This window comes from Bos grunniens, chromosome X (genome assembly GCF_055505025.1).
Source record: "Bos grunniens cultivar Pamir isolate PY7600 chromosome X, Bosgru_T2T1.0, whole genome shotgun sequence".
Classification (NCBI taxonomy): domain Eukaryota; kingdom Metazoa; phylum Chordata; class Mammalia; order Artiodactyla; family Bovidae; genus Bos; species Bos grunniens.
This window is the reverse complement of record NC_141194.1, coordinates 109,632,466-109,649,517: the sequence shown is the minus strand read 5'-3', so window position 1 is coordinate 109,649,517 and position 17,052 is coordinate 109,632,466. Positions and strand designations below refer to the sequence as shown.

Sequence of the window (17,052 nt, the reverse complement as noted above, 5' to 3'; positions counted from 1 at the left end):
TCAGTTCATCTCAGTCACTCAGTTGTGTCTGACTCTGCGACAGCCTCTCTAGGGAACTTCCGTCTGCTTCCCTCTGACAGCACAGGCAGGGATCCTGGGGGCTTGCTATGACTCTGATCTTTGCTTTTCCAGATTATAAAAAAAAAAAAACCTCAATGATAAATAAGCATACACAAATGTGTCCATTTGTTCTCACATATATGACTTATATATACATGGACCTTCCATGTAGAAAAGAGAAAAGGTGACAAAGCTCAGGCCTGGGTCAGAAGAGAGAGGCTGAGGAACAGGAGAGGCCAAAGGCAGTGGCTGAGGACATAGTCTGAGTGCTGAGCTCACTGCCTCATTTCCCACTCTGGCCTTTTCTTCCTTTTATCCCTCTTTGTTTTAAGGGAAAAGTGGGGACAGATGAGCTTTGAAAATACCCAAGAGTATTTGATGGAAAGTGATGACCAATGTGTTGCCCTGATTTCACATACCTCGAATTTTTCTTTCTCAACGTGACTTTGCTTCCCAGCATCTGTTTTACTTCTTTGCACGTGTTTCCTTCCTGGATTTCTCTACTCCCGCCCTCTCCTACTGACCCCCTTTCTCCTAATCTATTTCCTTTATTCTTTACTTCTGAGTCCCCCCCATTTTCTGACTTATTTTTCTTTAGGCCACACTGCCATTGATCTTCCTGGTCCTAATAATAACTTTTGCCCAACAGCTACTGAGTATCTACTGGGCCAAGAACTACGCTAGATGTTTCAGGATAGGTGGGAAGGTTAAAAGTTGTCCGTTTCACTCCTTGTTTTGTAGGAATTTGCAGTCCAGTGATGGGGGGGGTGGTGTAGGGGGAGAGCCCTGTGAACACACCATTGCCATATAATGTGATCAGAATTCTAAGAGATATGAATAAAAGGGTGATGGAAATTCAGTAGAGGGAGGGGCAAAGTACCTTCAGGTGCTGGAAAAGGTGGCTCAGAGAAGGCAATGAGGATGGCGAGCTGGGTCATGAAAGATGAGCAGGAGCTCACCAGATGAAGATGTAGCCAAGGCAATGCACAGGTCAAGGGCACTGCTACTTTGGGGAATGACAAGGAGTCTGCTGTAGGTAGATGAGAGTGTACATAATAAAGGCCTGTCTGTGCTGGCTTCAGGGTTTTCATCAGGGAGGGTAAGAGGGACAAAGAAGTGGGTGCTGGTTTAAGTAAATGAACAGTCTGACTAATAGGACACTTAAAAAGCAAAACCATTCTCTCTTTGAGGATTGTAGTTACATTGCTACAAGTGGAAGGGGGACAGAACTCTAAGGGAGTCTAACAACCTTGTAAATGCTTTAAATACTACATGGGACTCACTTATAATTAGCAAATTCATTGTGTGAATAGAGGCCTGCTGCTAAATGCCTCTGCTATTAAATAAAGGAGCACTTTGCTTGTTTGCCTACTTACTTATTCATTTGCTTACTAATCTCTTTTTTTCTCATGGTTAGACAAAAAATAAAATAAAATAAAAGAAAGAAAAAAACCCACTACCCTGACTTTGCTAGAAGCTTTCACACTCACATATATTATTTCATTTAGTCATCTTATAAGCTGGTTATGACCAAGTCTTTGAAATAATCATTCTGAACAGCAAACACTTTCTTTAGCTCTGTAGGCACTTTGTGTTCTATACGTAGAGAAGCAGCAGTTGATTTAATCACAGATTTTTTAAGTAATAAAAGAAAATTACCTTTTAATTTCCCTCGCCCTTTCCATCATGGAACTTTTTAATCAGCCACTATAATTTTTACCTAAATTGTCAAAGAAGGGAAATCAAAGCAAAAGTTGTAGTGCTGAGAAGACAGAAACAGGAAGCAGAGATTAATGGTTAACAATTCACATTTCTGCATCTAGTTTTCTAATACTTCTCTACACCCTGGAATTTGATAGACACAAACTAGAGTCACTTAACTCTGACCAAGCTATGATTCTGTGCCTACCTCTCGAGCCAATGCTGGGCTCTTAGCTGCATTATAGATGTTTACAGAATGAAACCTGACCCCCCAGCTGAAGATTCTTCATGTGATTTCTAATTTATTCCTGCTGAGTCTTGACCTCTCCTATCAGTTCAGTTCAGTTGCTCAGTTGTGTCTGATTCTCTGCAACCTCATGGACTGCAGCACGTCAGGCTTCCCTGTCCATCACCAAATCCTGGAGCTTGCTGAAACTCATGTCCATCGAGTCGGTGATGCCATCCAACCATCTATTCCTATATCATCCCCTCTCCTCCTGCCTTCAATCTTTCCCAGCACCAGGGTCTTTTCCAACAAGTCAGTTCTTCGAATCAGGTGACCAAAGTATTGGAGCTTCAGCTTCAGCATCAGTCCTCCCCAAGAATATTCAGGACTGATATCCTTTAGGATTGACTGGTTGGATCTCCTCGCAGTCCAAGGGACTTTCAAGAGTCTTCTCCAACTTTTGAGAAGTATGACCTCTCCTATCTAGTATGACTTCTCCTATACAGACAAAGATATATAGAATATCTCTATAGTTCATCCTGGAGTAATTCCCATACCACCAAACTGAAACTCACTCTTCCAAATTCCTCCAAGCATTTTGACCTCAGGGAAGGACATTTTTCCTTCTAGAAAGCTACCTCATGTGGACTGGGGATGAGGTAGTGAAAACTTTTATGGACTAATGCATGTCCAACAACTTTAGAGTTTTTCTCAGATGACGTTCATGTTAATTGTTTTCAGAAGTGCTAATTAGAGGGTTAGCTGAAGCCGTGAATGTACTTGAGACCTCCAGGACCTCAAAGTATATGCAGATAAAGTCCTATGACTGTGTTAACCTAACATCCATCCAACTTTCCTGAACCCCAGTTTTCAGAAGTGGGTAAAGTAATGGAGTGTATGCTATGTTAGATTCAAAGACAAATCAGACAAAGACCCAATTTTTACACCCAAACAACCCAATTTTTAAAATGGGTTTTAAAACAGACATTTTTCAAAGGAAGATATAGAAATGGCCAATAAAGATGTGAAAAGATGCTTAATATTATGCTTAATATCATAATAGAAATGAAAGTCAAAATGAGATACCACCTCATACCCATTAGGGTGCCTACTATTAAAAATAAGAACAATAACAGTAACAATAAAAAAAGGAAATAACAAGTGTAGACAAGGATATGGAGAAATTTGACCCCTTATGTGCTGTCGGGAATGTAAAATGGTGCAGCTGCTATGAAAAATGGTACATCAGATCCTCAAAAAATTAAAATATGACCCAGAAATTCTACTTTGGAGTATATTGCCCACCTCAAATGAAAGCAAGGTCTTAAAGAGATATGAGTACACCCATGTTCATAGCAGCATAATTCTCACTAGCCAAAAGATGACAGCAACCCAAGTATGCATAGAGAGAAGAATGGATGAATAAAATGTGGTCTATCCATATAATGGGATATTATTCAGCCTTAAAGGAAATTCTGATGCATGCTATAGCATGAATGAACCTTGAGGATGTTATGCTAAATAAAATAAGCCAGTCACAAAGACAAATATGATTCCAGTTGTATTCAGTACTTAGAGAAGTCAGATTGCTAGAGACAGAAAGTAGAAGGGAGGTTGCCAGGGGGAGAGTGGAGAGGAGGATTGGAATTTCTGGTGTCATGGGGATAGAGTTTCAGTTTTGCAGGATGAAAAAGTTCTGAAAGTTGCTTGTACAATACTGTGAACATACTTATTAAAAACAGTTAAGATGATAAATTTTAGGCTGTCTAATGAAGATTAATTAAAATAAGAGAGAACTAAAATATAAGGGAGAACACGAAAAAAACACAGAAAGGCACAAATGCTGAGTCAAGTGAATTCAAAAGAGGAAGGGAACATGCTGGATTAGGAAGAGGTCAGTAAGCCAATAGAATGGGGAGAAAATGCAGGTGCAAGAGAGGGTAGGGGATATCCAGACCATATGTGGGGATGGACCTGGGGCCAGTGGATGAGAAAGGAAAGAGCGGATGAGACTCAAATATTATCTGCTGCTGCTGCTGCTAAGTCGCTTCAGTCGTGTTCAACTCTGTGCGACCCCTGAGACGGCAGCCCACCAGGCTCCCCCGTTCCTGGGATTCTCCACGCAAGAACACTGGAGTGGGTTGCCATTGCCTTCTCCAATGCATGAAAGTGAAAAGTGGAAGTAAAGTCGCTCAGTCATGTCCGACTCTGTGTTTATCTGTTGGTGGGTAGACCTGTGTCCATGCCCAGTTATTTGCTTGGTATGAGGTGTCCTAGAACTGGCACCTATAGACTGTTGGGCCAGGGCGGGGCTGGGTCCTGAGGTTAATAAGTTAGAGGGAGGATTCCAAAATGGAGTTTGCCAGCACCAGTGTCTACATGGTAGAATGAATTCTCCAGAATGGCTGCCACCAGTGTCTATGTCCCCAGGGGGAGCTGCAGTTGCCCCTGGTTTCTCCAGGAGACTCTCCAAGATCAGCAGGTGGGTCTGACCCAGCCTCCTATTACTGCTTTTGCCCTGAATCCCAGAGCATGTGAGTGAAGTCTCTATTTTCCCCCAGCTCTCTGGGACTCTCAATTGTATGCATTACTGGTCTTCAAAGCCAAATGCTCTGGGGGTTCATTTTCCTGGCATATGACCCACAGGTTATGGAGCCCACCTTGGGGCTCAGACCCCTCACTCCTAGGAGAGAACCTCTGTAATGGTAATATTCCTCTCGTTTGTGGATTGCCCACCCAAGGTATAAGACTTGCCTATATCACAACTCCACCTGTCTTGTTTGGTTCCTTCTTCATATCTTTAGTTGTAGAAGGTCTTTTCTGGTAAATTTTGATCTTTTCCATGGATGGTTGTTCTGCAAATAGTTGTGATTTTGGTGTGCTTTTGAGAGGAGGTGAGCGCTGGGTCTTTCTTCTCTGCCATCTTGACTGATCCCCGTTTGTTTCTGTTTCAATCAACTCACCACTGATAGAGTATGTGTGTTGTCAGGGCATTTATATCTACTGTAGAAAAGGGTGAGAAGGCTACCACTTTATGAATACAAATTAACCCAGAGTGAATATCATTCACCCCAGAGAGAACATACCAAGTGGTGACTTGATTTATGGCTGTTTTTACAGGAATGCTAGAAATTTTAAAAAGCCATTAATGATAAAAAACTAAACTTTTCTAAATTATGGATGGAAGTTGAGTATTTTCTAATGTAAAATAAAATGTTATTCTAGAGCATTCAAATTTCTTATTTGAAAATAAGAAAAAAGCATAAGAATTACTGTGTTTCCAAAATTTAGGTAAGAATTTATATTTTAAAAGAACTTCTAAGAATAATAATTGTCTTTTTTTAAAATATAGTTTTATTTCTTCATTTTAATTTGCTCTTTTAATTTTCAAAAAATATAATCTAGGTAATAATGCACATAGTTAAAAAGAAATAAATGTAAAAACTTATAATGCCTGTAACCCAACCTTGTCCTACAACATAATTATTTTTAACTTTCTATCTTTATTTTAATTTTCTAAACTTTCTAATATTTATATATTTCTAAGTAATATGCTTATACTGCTATCAGTGTTATACATAACCATTCATATTTTCATGCTGATTTATCTCACTTATGCAACCCTTCCTCCATCTTCCATACGATTATAGCAATCTTTCTAGTGCAATCAATAATCAATGGTAACATCATTATAAAGGACTGGATAAATACCTCTAGCCTCTTGCTACAAATTGCACTGGGTTCTTCTCCAGGTTTGCTTGCTACATAGCTTTCATCTTAGGAATTCCCTTCATCTATCTCTTCTGTAGGATACCCTCTTCTCTGGTCCAGTGTCTTTATCTTTTTCGTTCTACTTTCGTTTTAATAGAACATATTCTCCTGTATTCTCCTAAGGTGGAATCCATGAGAAGTGACATTTCTGAGTTCTAGCAGGTCTGAAAATAACTACCTTTCCATGTAAGTGATACTTTGGCTAGGCACAGGATTCAAGGTTGAAAATCATTTGTCCTTCAGATCTAGATTTACAGCTCCACTGTCTTCCAGCATCCAATGGAAGTCTGATGCCATTCTGCTAATCATTTCTTTGTAAATAACACTTATTGCCTTTCTAGAATCTCTTTAGTCTACCATTTATCCCTGGTTTTCTAAAATCTCAAGATGACGTGACTTTATGTGGGCCTATGAGAACACTTTCAATCTGGAGGCTTATATCTTTCCTTTTGTAAACATGTCTTATATTAGTTCTTTGCTAATTTCCTTTGTTCCAATTTCTCTGTTCACTCATTCTGCAGGTTCTGAGTTGGATGAATTTCCTGGATTCATCCCTAAGTCCCTTAACCTCTTCTTTTCATTTGTCAATTATTTCCTTTTTACCTTACTTGTAGAAAGATTTTTTTTTTTCAGTTTATTTTCCCATGTCTATTGTAACTTTCATTTTGGCAGTTATTTTTTCAAATGCATCATATTTTGTTTCAAATAAAGCAACATATGTATATATGTATATTTTCTTCAGAAAAACACAAAATGTTAAACTCTACAAAAGTGCATGTGTCTTCAGCAGACCATGTTTGTCTGATCAATAAGAATTTTGTTTTCAACATTAACTCTCTGAAGACAATGGACTGACATCACTGCTACAACATAGGTTGCTACTGAGCTTCTGATCTTTAGTCACATCTTGATTTTCGTTAACAAATGCATAAATACTGCCTGGCAGAAATGCTGCAATGTCTTGAGAAAAAGTGCTAACAGATCAAGCAAAGCCAGGAAAGTTATGAAACAAGCTAGAGCTGATTATTGGGGTTTCCCTGGTGTTTCAGATGGTAAAGAATCTGCCTGCAATGCAGGAGACCCAGGCTTGATCCCTGGGTTGGGAAGATCCCCTGGAGAAGGAAATGGTAATCCACTCCAGCATCCTTGCCTGGGAAATCCCATGGACAGAGGAGCCTGATGGGCTACAGTCCATGGGTTGCAAAGAGTCAGACACGACTGAGTGACTAACAATTTCACTTTTTTTCACAAATTATTGAGAGGATCACACAACCAAATAGGGTTTGTATATTCAGACTGACCCTCTTGTGGCAGGGATTTGGGTCAGCACCTCGAGCAGGGAACTGAAACTGAGTGAAAACTGCTTTTTTTCCTCTCCTAGCTCAGGCCACCAACCCCACAGCTGGGACAGAGAGAACCGCAGCATCTGTGGAAACCTCTATTTCTTGTTACATTGTGAAACCCTGGAGACATTTCCCCAGAAAGGCTTGGCCTCTGAGTTGTTTGCAGAGTACTGCCTTCACTGGGGTCTTTGTCCCCAAAGCAGCCTCTTGGTTTTTGGCACAGCCTTTGTTTTGGGGTTGGAACCCCTTGTGTGGCTTGTCTTCTGTGTTCATGGAGGTTGTTGCCCTTCCTTATTGGATCGGCTTCATTACCACTTGGTGGTTATTTTTCATTTCAGAAGCTCTTCCTTATTCTCTGATTTCCTTTTATATTAGCATCCTCCTTATTTTATGTATATGCTATATTTATAAATATAAGATAAGATTTACTTTTGTTTTTCTTAGGTTCTCTTTAATTCCCTAAATTATTTCTGTTCCTGCCAAGATGAGTTTTTTTTGAATCTTTACTTTTCTCTATTACAAATTTCACTTTGATAATGCTTCATATCATAGTATTATTTGGCAACATAAAAGATGTCTGTATGTTTAGTGTGCCTGAGCTGGGCTTGTTGACTGGTAAACTATGCTATCTGGAGGGAGGTCATTTTATGGGATACCCCAGAATGTCACTGTATTAAGGTCTTTTCTATGGAGACATTCAGCTTCTTTAGAAAAGAAACGTCTGCTCGTCTTTAGGAAACTATACATCTGGCTGTTGACATATTAAATGCTGGCAGGCTCTGGGGTCTTGACTACTCTGTACACAGGCCTTTATTCAGTCCCCTTAATTGCACCCCCATGATTTATTGTCTGTTGTATGAAGCACCTTGAATGCTGAGTTTCTCCAGGGTTATAGCTCTCTCCAACTTGATAAATCAGTTCTTATTCGTCTTTCCACATTCATTTTTCTTAAAAAAATGCATTACAATCTCTTGTCTGACTGAAAGTCCTCTTCAGTGCTCCTGGTACTTGTGGGTTTATACCTGTTTTATTTCTTTACCCTCATTTTAGTGGGATTTTTAAAGGAAGTGGTGATAAAATGTGTAGCTGTTCCTCAGAAGCCCACAGTTCATTGAGTGCTATTATAAGGTAGTCATTTGTCTTCATTTGAAAATGAGGTATTTGTTCCTACCTATCCCTTCTTTTCCTTTCCTTTATCTTTCCCCTCACATTCTGTCTAATCCTTGACCATAGTACAGATCAGAAATAGACTTTTGGATAATTTATATTAGTTTTAAACAGTTTTGTGCTCCCCTATTCTAGTTTTATGAGGCAAATAAGGCTTAATATGTCTCTCTAAAGGAAGCAAATAAGTTATAGTTAAATTGCACTGTTTTTTACTTTTAATGCACTTCGTTTTTTTCTGTGGGTCAGCGGTTCTGTTAGTTCCTTCATATTGTAGCAGCGTGCACAAAACATAGTACCCGCATATTAGAAATCCATTTTTATACATTTCATAGTTTTTTTCAACTCTCATCAACATCCTTTCAATAACTTAAATTGATTGACAGAACTAAGGAGGAATACTAAGATCACCATCTCTGCAGAAGACTTTTAGATGATTCTTTTTGTTCTTTTTTTTTTTTTTTTTTCATTTTCAGCACTCCTTGGAATTGGAGAAACGGTTATCATTTTTGACAGCTACACTGTTCAAGTGCTCTTTCTACCCTCAAGCCACCACTGCATCTCTTTCCAATCACAAAAAACAAGTCTACCACATATTTCATAAGGTATTTATGACTGCCTTTTAGATATCTGAAATTAGCAATCATCATTGCCTTAATGCATCTGTCCTTTCTCCATTGTAGTAGCCAAACTGGAACAGCATATTTTAAACATGGTACAACCTGTACAGAATAAAAGGGGTTTATCATCTCATTTGTTCTAGGTAACTCCTAACTCAGACTCAAATCAAATTTGGCTTTTCAAGAGTTACACCACATGGATGGCCTACATTAAATGTGTTCTTTCCCTATATCATAGCATCTTATTTATAACATGCAAATCTTTGTTAACCTTTTTTATCCGTGAACTTTTTTGGAATATATGTGTAAAAATCTGTTGTATTTAGAAATGTTAACCTTTTGGTTTCAGTCTATTCTTTCAAACTTCAGAAATTCTCTTGGACTCTACTTCAAAAGATACTCTTTTTTATTAATGCCAGCTTACAAATTTGAATCTCCTATATTATGTATCTTTATTTAAGTCACAGATGACAGAATTTAAGAGGGCTTCCCTGGTAGCTCAGATGGTAAAGAATCTGTGGAGGGTCAAAGATAAAGCCTTGTGGCTTATTAGAGCAATATCCATTCAGGTTGATGTCCATCCATCAATCAGATTATATTTGACTTCAATTGGTCAACCAATTACATCAGCATAATTGTAATATTTTTTCAACTGCTATTTCTTCTTCATGAAGACATAATTTTAAAAAGTTAGATGTCTTGATAAAGTCTGTATATTTCCTGTTTTACCAGTCTAGTAAACTTTCCATGAATTTTCTTAAGGTTAGTTTGGCACTATTTCTTCTTAGTTAAATCAGGCTATATGTCAGTAGTTAGTGCAAACTGCTCTTAAAACATTTGTTTAATAAGGGTCTTTCAGTTTAATATGTCAGAATAAGGACATCTTTGCTTCCTTTTCTTCTCTGGAACCAACCAAAATAAGGAAAATGATATATGAAACCAAAACTCCATCTTTGATGAAAATTGGAAGTATTTTTAACCCTCACCCCAAAACGTAAGGGCTCCCAAATGCAGTAAAAATTGGATCAGGGTGAAGAAGACATTGAGGATGCCTAATATTCTAGATTTCAGGCCAAGAACAGAGTCCTAAAATGTGGATGGCAGGACCTGAGTGAAAAACAAATGACCTCTGTTTTGAAACAAATGGTTTTCAGGCTGGTAGTGAGAACATCCTGGAATACTGTTTGATTACCACATAGTAGTGAGGAGGTAGAGACTGGAAACATTAAAGGGTACAATATTACACATATGTACACAAGCACGCACACACTACACCATACATAGAGGCCTTTCTTGTGGATTATTTATAAGAATTTATATAGATAACGGATGATGGTCAAACTATTAACTTTAAACTACTTATTCTCAACCACTCACAACTATCCTATTCATTGTCTCAGTCCCTCCCCAAAATGATACTTTCACACATAGCAGTGTTAGTAAAGAAGTCTTCTAATACAACTTCAAGTAACAGTTGAAAAATATGTTACTGATGCAAAATACGTTACAATGAGGGGAAAGAACCAATAAAGAACTGCATAACAACACACAAAACAAACAGAATACATTAAAAGCTAAGTCAGCAGAAATCGTAAAATTAATATAAGGAAAAATACTATTACTATAGAAATGAAGGAGGACACGGTGAAAATGTTCAGAGACACAGAAGACAGGCTTGAGAAAAATAAAATGGATAAGAACAGTTGGAAATTACCAGAGAATAATGGTAAATAAGGATTATAAAGTTATATTATATGTATAATCTGTGCTTTTAGGAAGGTAACAGAGCAAAGATGTGTTTCAGGAAAGCTTTCCTGAAACAAGGACAGTTGTGAATCTATAGAGTTAAGGGCAACATGCTGTCCTAGGAAAAATTCATACAGATAGATCAAGATCTATCCTTGTAAATAAAAGACACATGCATATGGGTTTCTAAGCCATAAAATCATCTCCTCATTATGTGAAAGCTTCTCAGGGTGGTTTTAAATTTCCTCATAACAATATTCAGTTCTAGAACCGAAAATAGCAACCAATGTCTATGTGGATGTTAGAGAAAGAGAATGCAACCCACAAATTGTACAACAGCCCAAATATAATTCAAGTATAAACAAAACTGACAGATAATTTTATACATGTAAGATTGTCAGTAATGTTAGGCATTACTGACATAAGATAGTAGGAAATATGGTTCCCACGAACACTTCCTAAAGAAACTTCCAGAGGATAGCCTTGAGGTAACTAAGCGATGAACATAAAAATGGATAAGAGGACTATTTTGAGAAGAGAATCTTTTTAAATATAGAACTGTGAGTAGTAAAATACAGAAATTATGACTGCATAAAAGCATGTAAATACTATAAAACTTGACAATGTGGAAACAGTTGTATAACAAAAGTTGAGCAATGACAGGAACTGGTAGAAAGCAAAGGTGAGAAGCAGGATAAGTATAATAATTTCCTTATATCTTGCAGTGGGTGAGGGATCAACAGACCTGGTTTATAACTGATGAATCAAGCATTAGATGGGTAAATATATTTTAAGGATACAAATGTTAACAACTAGACTAAGAATAATAATAAAACCAACCAAGAAATTCCTATGGTAGAGTAGATGGAGGAAGAAGAAATATACTTATTTCTTCATGATTTATAGCAAAGAGTTAATACATTTTATCTAAATAAATAGTTAAGATCTATTCTAAAAATTTTCCAACTCACCAGTCTATATTCTATGGATTCTATTCCTCCAGTTTGAAAAATCTTCATTATGTTTTCTCTTCTCCATGATTCTGGGGCCACATCTGCCCATTCTTTTTAGCATCGTGGGTTAGTCTTCATCTACAGCTAGAGATCTCAACTCTTTTAAAGCAGTCAAGGATACCAAACCTGATTTTACTGTATTTATGTTTTTCTATTCCTACCAACTCCAGGTGGTTTACTGGGATTTTTTTCTTTCTTCTCATCCATTAATCCAATTAACATTTATTCAGCTTTTACTATGAGTCAGATGCTGTACACAGATGCTAACTAGTTAGACAAATGCAGGCAAGTCCCTGCCCTCAAGAAGTTCAGTCTAGTGAGGAAGCAGACAAATAGCTCTAATGCAAATAAATGCTTTTCATATCATGAGCAACCTTACCCACCCCCAGAAAAGCTGAAGCTATCTCATGATTCTGGAAAGCTTCTATGGAGAAAAATAGCATTTCATCTGGTTCTTAAAGACTGAGCAGGTCTTTATCAGGCAGGAAAATAAGAAAAGAACATTCCAGGTAGAGAGTAAAAATTAGCAAAGACACAGAAGGAATGATGATCATTTTTGTTTGATGGTAATGGGAACATATTGCCAAAATGAGGGGCAAAAGTGGCCCTAGAGACTGTTCTCTGGGTGGAAGATAAAGACCACTCTTCTGGGTGACTTTGTAAGTACAACATATTCCCCTTGGGTTCAGCAGTATCACACTTAGGTTTGATCCCTCACCACAAGGCATCAGCCCTCCATGATACCAACCCTCTTTTCTTTGCCCCCAGCAAACACTCCACACTGCCAAGAAGCATTCCAGTTGAGAATTGGATTGATGACCCCAGTGAATAGCACACAGCCCTGGCCAGTTCCCACAGGCTGCAGGCTGCCCACTCCTGGTTCCAATACAGTTCTCTCAGGGAATGCTTCCCAGCCCCCACCTTTCCTGTATCTTACCTTCATCTCCAGGGCCTCTGGCACCTTCTTGCCTTCCCAAGCCCAACTCCGCTTTGTGAAGTAGTTCACGGTCGCAAACTCAATCAGCGCAGAAAATACAAAGGCATAACACACGGCTATGAACCAATCCATGGCCGTCGCATATGCCACTTTAGGTAAGGAGTTTCTGGCACTGATACTCAAGGTGGTCATGGTGAGAACAGTGGTGACACCTAGGGAGAGAGAAAATAAGAACTAGTTGCCACTAAAAGACATTGAGTGTACCTGATGATATCACCATCTTCCTCCTTGAAAGGAGGAGCTAAACCCACCCAAAATGCCCTCTTTTAAAGTAAAAAAAAAAAAAAAAAACCAGATAATGTCAAAATGGAATGGTTCTACGTAGTAACCACCCCATCCCAATTATCACAGGAATAGGAATCTCCAGTATAGCATTTAAGAGTTGCCCTTTAACCTCAGCTTAAACATTTCCATTGAAGACTAGGTTGTAGGTAACCTATTTCAGTGTAATAGAGCTTTCTAATTAGAAAAGTCTACCTTATGCTGAAACCTGCCTTCCTCTAACTCCTAATCCACTGACTGATCTCAGAGGTTCTGTCTGGAGACGTAAGAAAAGAAACCCTGATTTTTTCTTTCTGGGACAGGACTTCAGAAAGTTGGAGAGAGTGGCCGTGGTTCCTTGTGAGTCTGTTCATCTCTAGAACATGACAAGCTCCTTCTTTTGTTTCTCCTCCTTCTCCATTCTGGTAAGATGCCTTCTCAACAGACCAGAACTTAGGCTAAGACTCAGGACATGGTCTGATATTAGCTGGAGATTCATTTAATTTGTTGTGGACACTATTCCCCTGATAACACAACAAACTATTGTAGAAAAACTGTCCTTTAGCTACATCACAGTCTAGGTCCTATTGAATTCATGAGCAACCAAAACTATTCTCACATCTATTTCTTATGAGTTTTTGCCAAACCAGAGCTTGGTTTTAAATCAGTTGATTCTTTTTCTTGGTGGTATTTATTAACCTAAATTTAAGACTTTCTTTTACTCATTTTTAAATTATATTAAAAAAATTTTTGTAATCTGTCATAGTTTAGATATGCACATGAACTATATAGTGTTGTGGTTAACATATTAACATATTGTTAACCACTTCATGGCAAATAGATGGGGAAACAGTGGAAACAGTGGCTGACTATTTTTGGGGATCTCCAAAATCAGTGCAGATGGTGACTGCAGCCATGAAATTAAAAGACGCTTACTCCTTGGAAGGAAAGTTATGACCAACCTAGACAGCATATTTAAAAGCAGAGACATTACTTTGCCAACAAAGGTCCATCTAGTCAAGGCTATGGTTTTTCCAGTAGTCATGTGTGGATGTGAGAGTTGGACTATAAGGAAAGCTGAGTGCCAAAGAATTGATGCTTTTGAACTGTGGTGTTGCAGAAGATTCTTGAGAGTCCCTTGGACTGCAAGAAGATCCAACAAGTCCATCCTAAAGATCAGTCCTGGGTGTTCATTGGAAGGACTAATACTGAAGCTGAAACTCCAATACTTTGGCCACCTGATGTGAAGAACTGACTCATTTGAAAAAACCCTGATGCTGGGAAAGATTGAGGGCAGGAGAAGGGGACGACAGAGGGTGAGATGGTTGGATGGCATTACCAACTCAATGGACATGAGTGTGGGTAGGCTCCAGGAGTTGGTGATGGATAGGGAAGCCTGGTGTGCTTCAGTTCATGGGATCACAAAAAGTCAGACACGATTGAGTGACTGAACTGAACTGAATTATTGTCACATTTTAACAATAATATTATAATACTAATTTTGTCATTGTTAGTAAGAGTTCCAGTCTTAAATGTTATTGTTTTTTAGTTGTGAAGTTGTGTCTGACTCTTTTGCAAGCCCATGGACTGCAACCCACCAGGGTCCTCTGTCCATGGGATTTCCCAGGCAAGAATACTGGAGTGGGTAGCCATTCCCTTCTACTGGGGATCTTCCTGACCAGGGATCGAACCCATGTCTCCTGCAGTGGCAGGTGGATTCTTCACTGCTGAGCCACCTGGGATGCCCCAGTCTTGAATACCTACACTAGAAGTAGGAAGTCCTGAGTTCTACTACTTACTGGTTTTGTATCTTGGGAAATTTCCTTAATATCTCCTTGCCTTCGTTCTTCCCATCTATATAAATATTCCCTACAGTCTCCTCCAGAATTTTGATGATGCAGTTGTGTACCCAAATCCATCCAGAATTTAGTAAGAAGGAATAGTCAGAACCTCTTTCTAAGTGTTGGATTCCTCAAGAAGATGGAGAGTGTGACCCTTATGAGCCTGGGTCAAGTAGGGTATGGAACGTAGTCCTAATGGGGTGAGATATGTTATATCAAAAAGCAAGCAGATGAGGCCTATTAACTATTAACTCTACCCAGAGAGTCAGCCATGTGTGCTGCAGTCTCTGGAGCCTCCTTTCATATCTTGATTCTTTGAATACCTTACTTACACATTTACTATATAAGTCAAAATCCAGACTGGCAAAAACTTAATACAGTTTCAACAAAGAGACCCTAAAGGAGCACCTTTACACAAACTGAGCAGAGAATTGTCAAGGCTGATTAGTGACAAGACAATTTAAGCTCTGTCAGGAACAAGCCATACAGCTAGGACCTCATAACAAAATCTGAATTTGTAGCCTGGTAAGCTCTGAGAATGGATCTAAAGCTCAGTAATCCTCTGATCACACCGAGCAAGTGATTCATGGAACAAACAAGTTATCTAATTTATGGTTATCAGCAAATGCAATTGTCCACACTGGTACATTGTTAACAGTGCCAAAGCACGGATCAAGAGAACCATACTGCAACACAAGTGTTTAGGTACCATATCTCAGTGGAGATGTTTAGAACTCTAGCCTCCAAGGCTTAATTAAAACTGTCATCTTGTGAAGAGTTCTTAGCTAGTCAGAGCTGGTAGGGCCCTCAATCAAGCATCTGGTGTACTTCATGGATGGAAAAAGAGGTTTGGCATTTTAAAAGATCCAGGCCTGCCACCCAGGGCTTCTCTTTTAAGACTCTTCTACAAAGCTGTTCTGTGCCTGCCCTCTTCCTTCCTCTGAGTACTTCTAAAAGTCTAGTATGCTTCTTTGATAATGTATGTCTGTCCCACCCAACTAAAGTTGCTAGAGATAATGCAAGATAATCTCCCCATCTCAAAATTCTTAACTTAGAACAAATCTGTAAAGTCCTTTTGTCATATAATGTAACATTCACAAATTCCAGAGATTAGAATATAGGTATCACTAGGGACCATTATTAAGCCTACCACAATCCTAGTTCTAACCCTTAATTTCACTCAAGCTAAAAGCCTTTCTTGTGTAACCTTAAAACTCAAACTCTTATCTACCAAGATAAGTAGTCCATCCATCGATCCATTTTCCTGCTACAACAGTACCAGCTCATGTTATTAACATTCCAGTTTTCAGTTCCTTCTTCCATTTGGGCCACTGAGTGTTTGATTTATGAGCTCAGATATTAAAAAAGAATGTTTTCTATGTTCTATCTGTTTTTTTTTTAAGGATTTTGTACAGGAAGATTTTTTTCAAGGTATCTAGTTTGCAACATTTCCAAAAATTGGGCAAATATAATCTACTCCTATATAGATTATGCACCCCTCAACTTCATTAGAGCTGTTCTTTTCAAATCACTAGCAACCAAGCATATCATGATCCCAAATATAGTTTTTATCTGCATTTTACCTAAACACACAGAATTCACCCCAGTTGATTATTCCCTGCTTCTTGAATGCTCGCCTCTTTTGATTTCCATGATATCACACCGTTTCTCATTTTTTTCTTACTTTACAGATTATTTCTCTTTCTTTCTCCACTACTGTCTCCTCTTCTACCTGACCTAAAATGCTTCTTCTTTCTGAAATATCATTTATTCTTTAATTACACAGTATAGCTTCAATATCTCTGTAGGAAATACTGGCCTTCTTTGGGAATACTCAGTATATCAAAGTATGTGAATACAATTTAGTGGATTAAGAGTCAATTAATGTTTATCTCCTAAAAAAAATCTTACAATGAGAAAAACGTACAGAAAACAGTTTATGTGCTTTAAGTCTCTCATGGAAAAGTGCTAAAGTTATGCAAATCTCTTCCTAGACAACAGTCAATTCATAGTGAAAAAAATTTCTCTAATTATAGGTATTCTTGTAAAAACCTTCCAACTTTGTAGCTCTTACTGAATATCAGACAATTCATACTTTGAAAAAGGCTAGAGAGGAAGCAGCAAAGTCAGATGGTCATATAAAAAGCTGGGTTATTAAAAAGCCCCAATCTACTTCTCTGTCTTCAGCTTAGTTTCTCCCCTTCCCTTTCTCCAGCTCTGCCCACTAATTTCCTCTCTATTTCACTGAAAGTTCCATCCCTCTCCAGCTCTGGAAGCAAACCTGACTGAGATAGGAAGCATTTCAGTAA

The 17,052-nt window shown here is 38.4% G+C and overlaps 1 protein-coding gene and 1 long non-coding RNA gene across 6 annotated transcripts in view; one reads left to right on the top strand and one right to left on the bottom strand.

Moving 5' to 3' along the window:
- GABRA3 (gamma-aminobutyric acid type A receptor subunit alpha3) overlaps positions 1–17,052 on the bottom strand; it is a 242,931-nt gene that overhangs the window by 3,028 nt on the left and 222,851 nt on the right. For both annotated transcript variants that reach the window (XM_086388135.1, XM_086388136.1), the window contains one exon: positions 12,582–12,793. In XM_086388135.1, coding sequence (XP_086244261.1) covers positions 12,582–12,793 — 212 coding nt within the window. The remainder of the gene's footprint in view (positions 1–12,581; positions 12,794–17,052) is intronic.
- LOC147341146 (uncharacterized) overlaps positions 1–17,052 on the top strand; it is a 79,973-nt gene that overhangs the window by 48,226 nt on the left and 14,695 nt on the right. For 2 of the 4 annotated variants that reach the window (XR_015159079.1, XR_015159080.1), the window contains one exon: positions 8,742–8,870. The exons of the other annotated variants lie outside the window; for them this stretch is intronic. This is a non-coding gene — a long non-coding RNA (uncharacterized LOC147341146). The remainder of the gene's footprint in view (positions 1–8,741; positions 8,871–17,052) is intronic. 4 annotated transcript variants of the gene reach the window in all.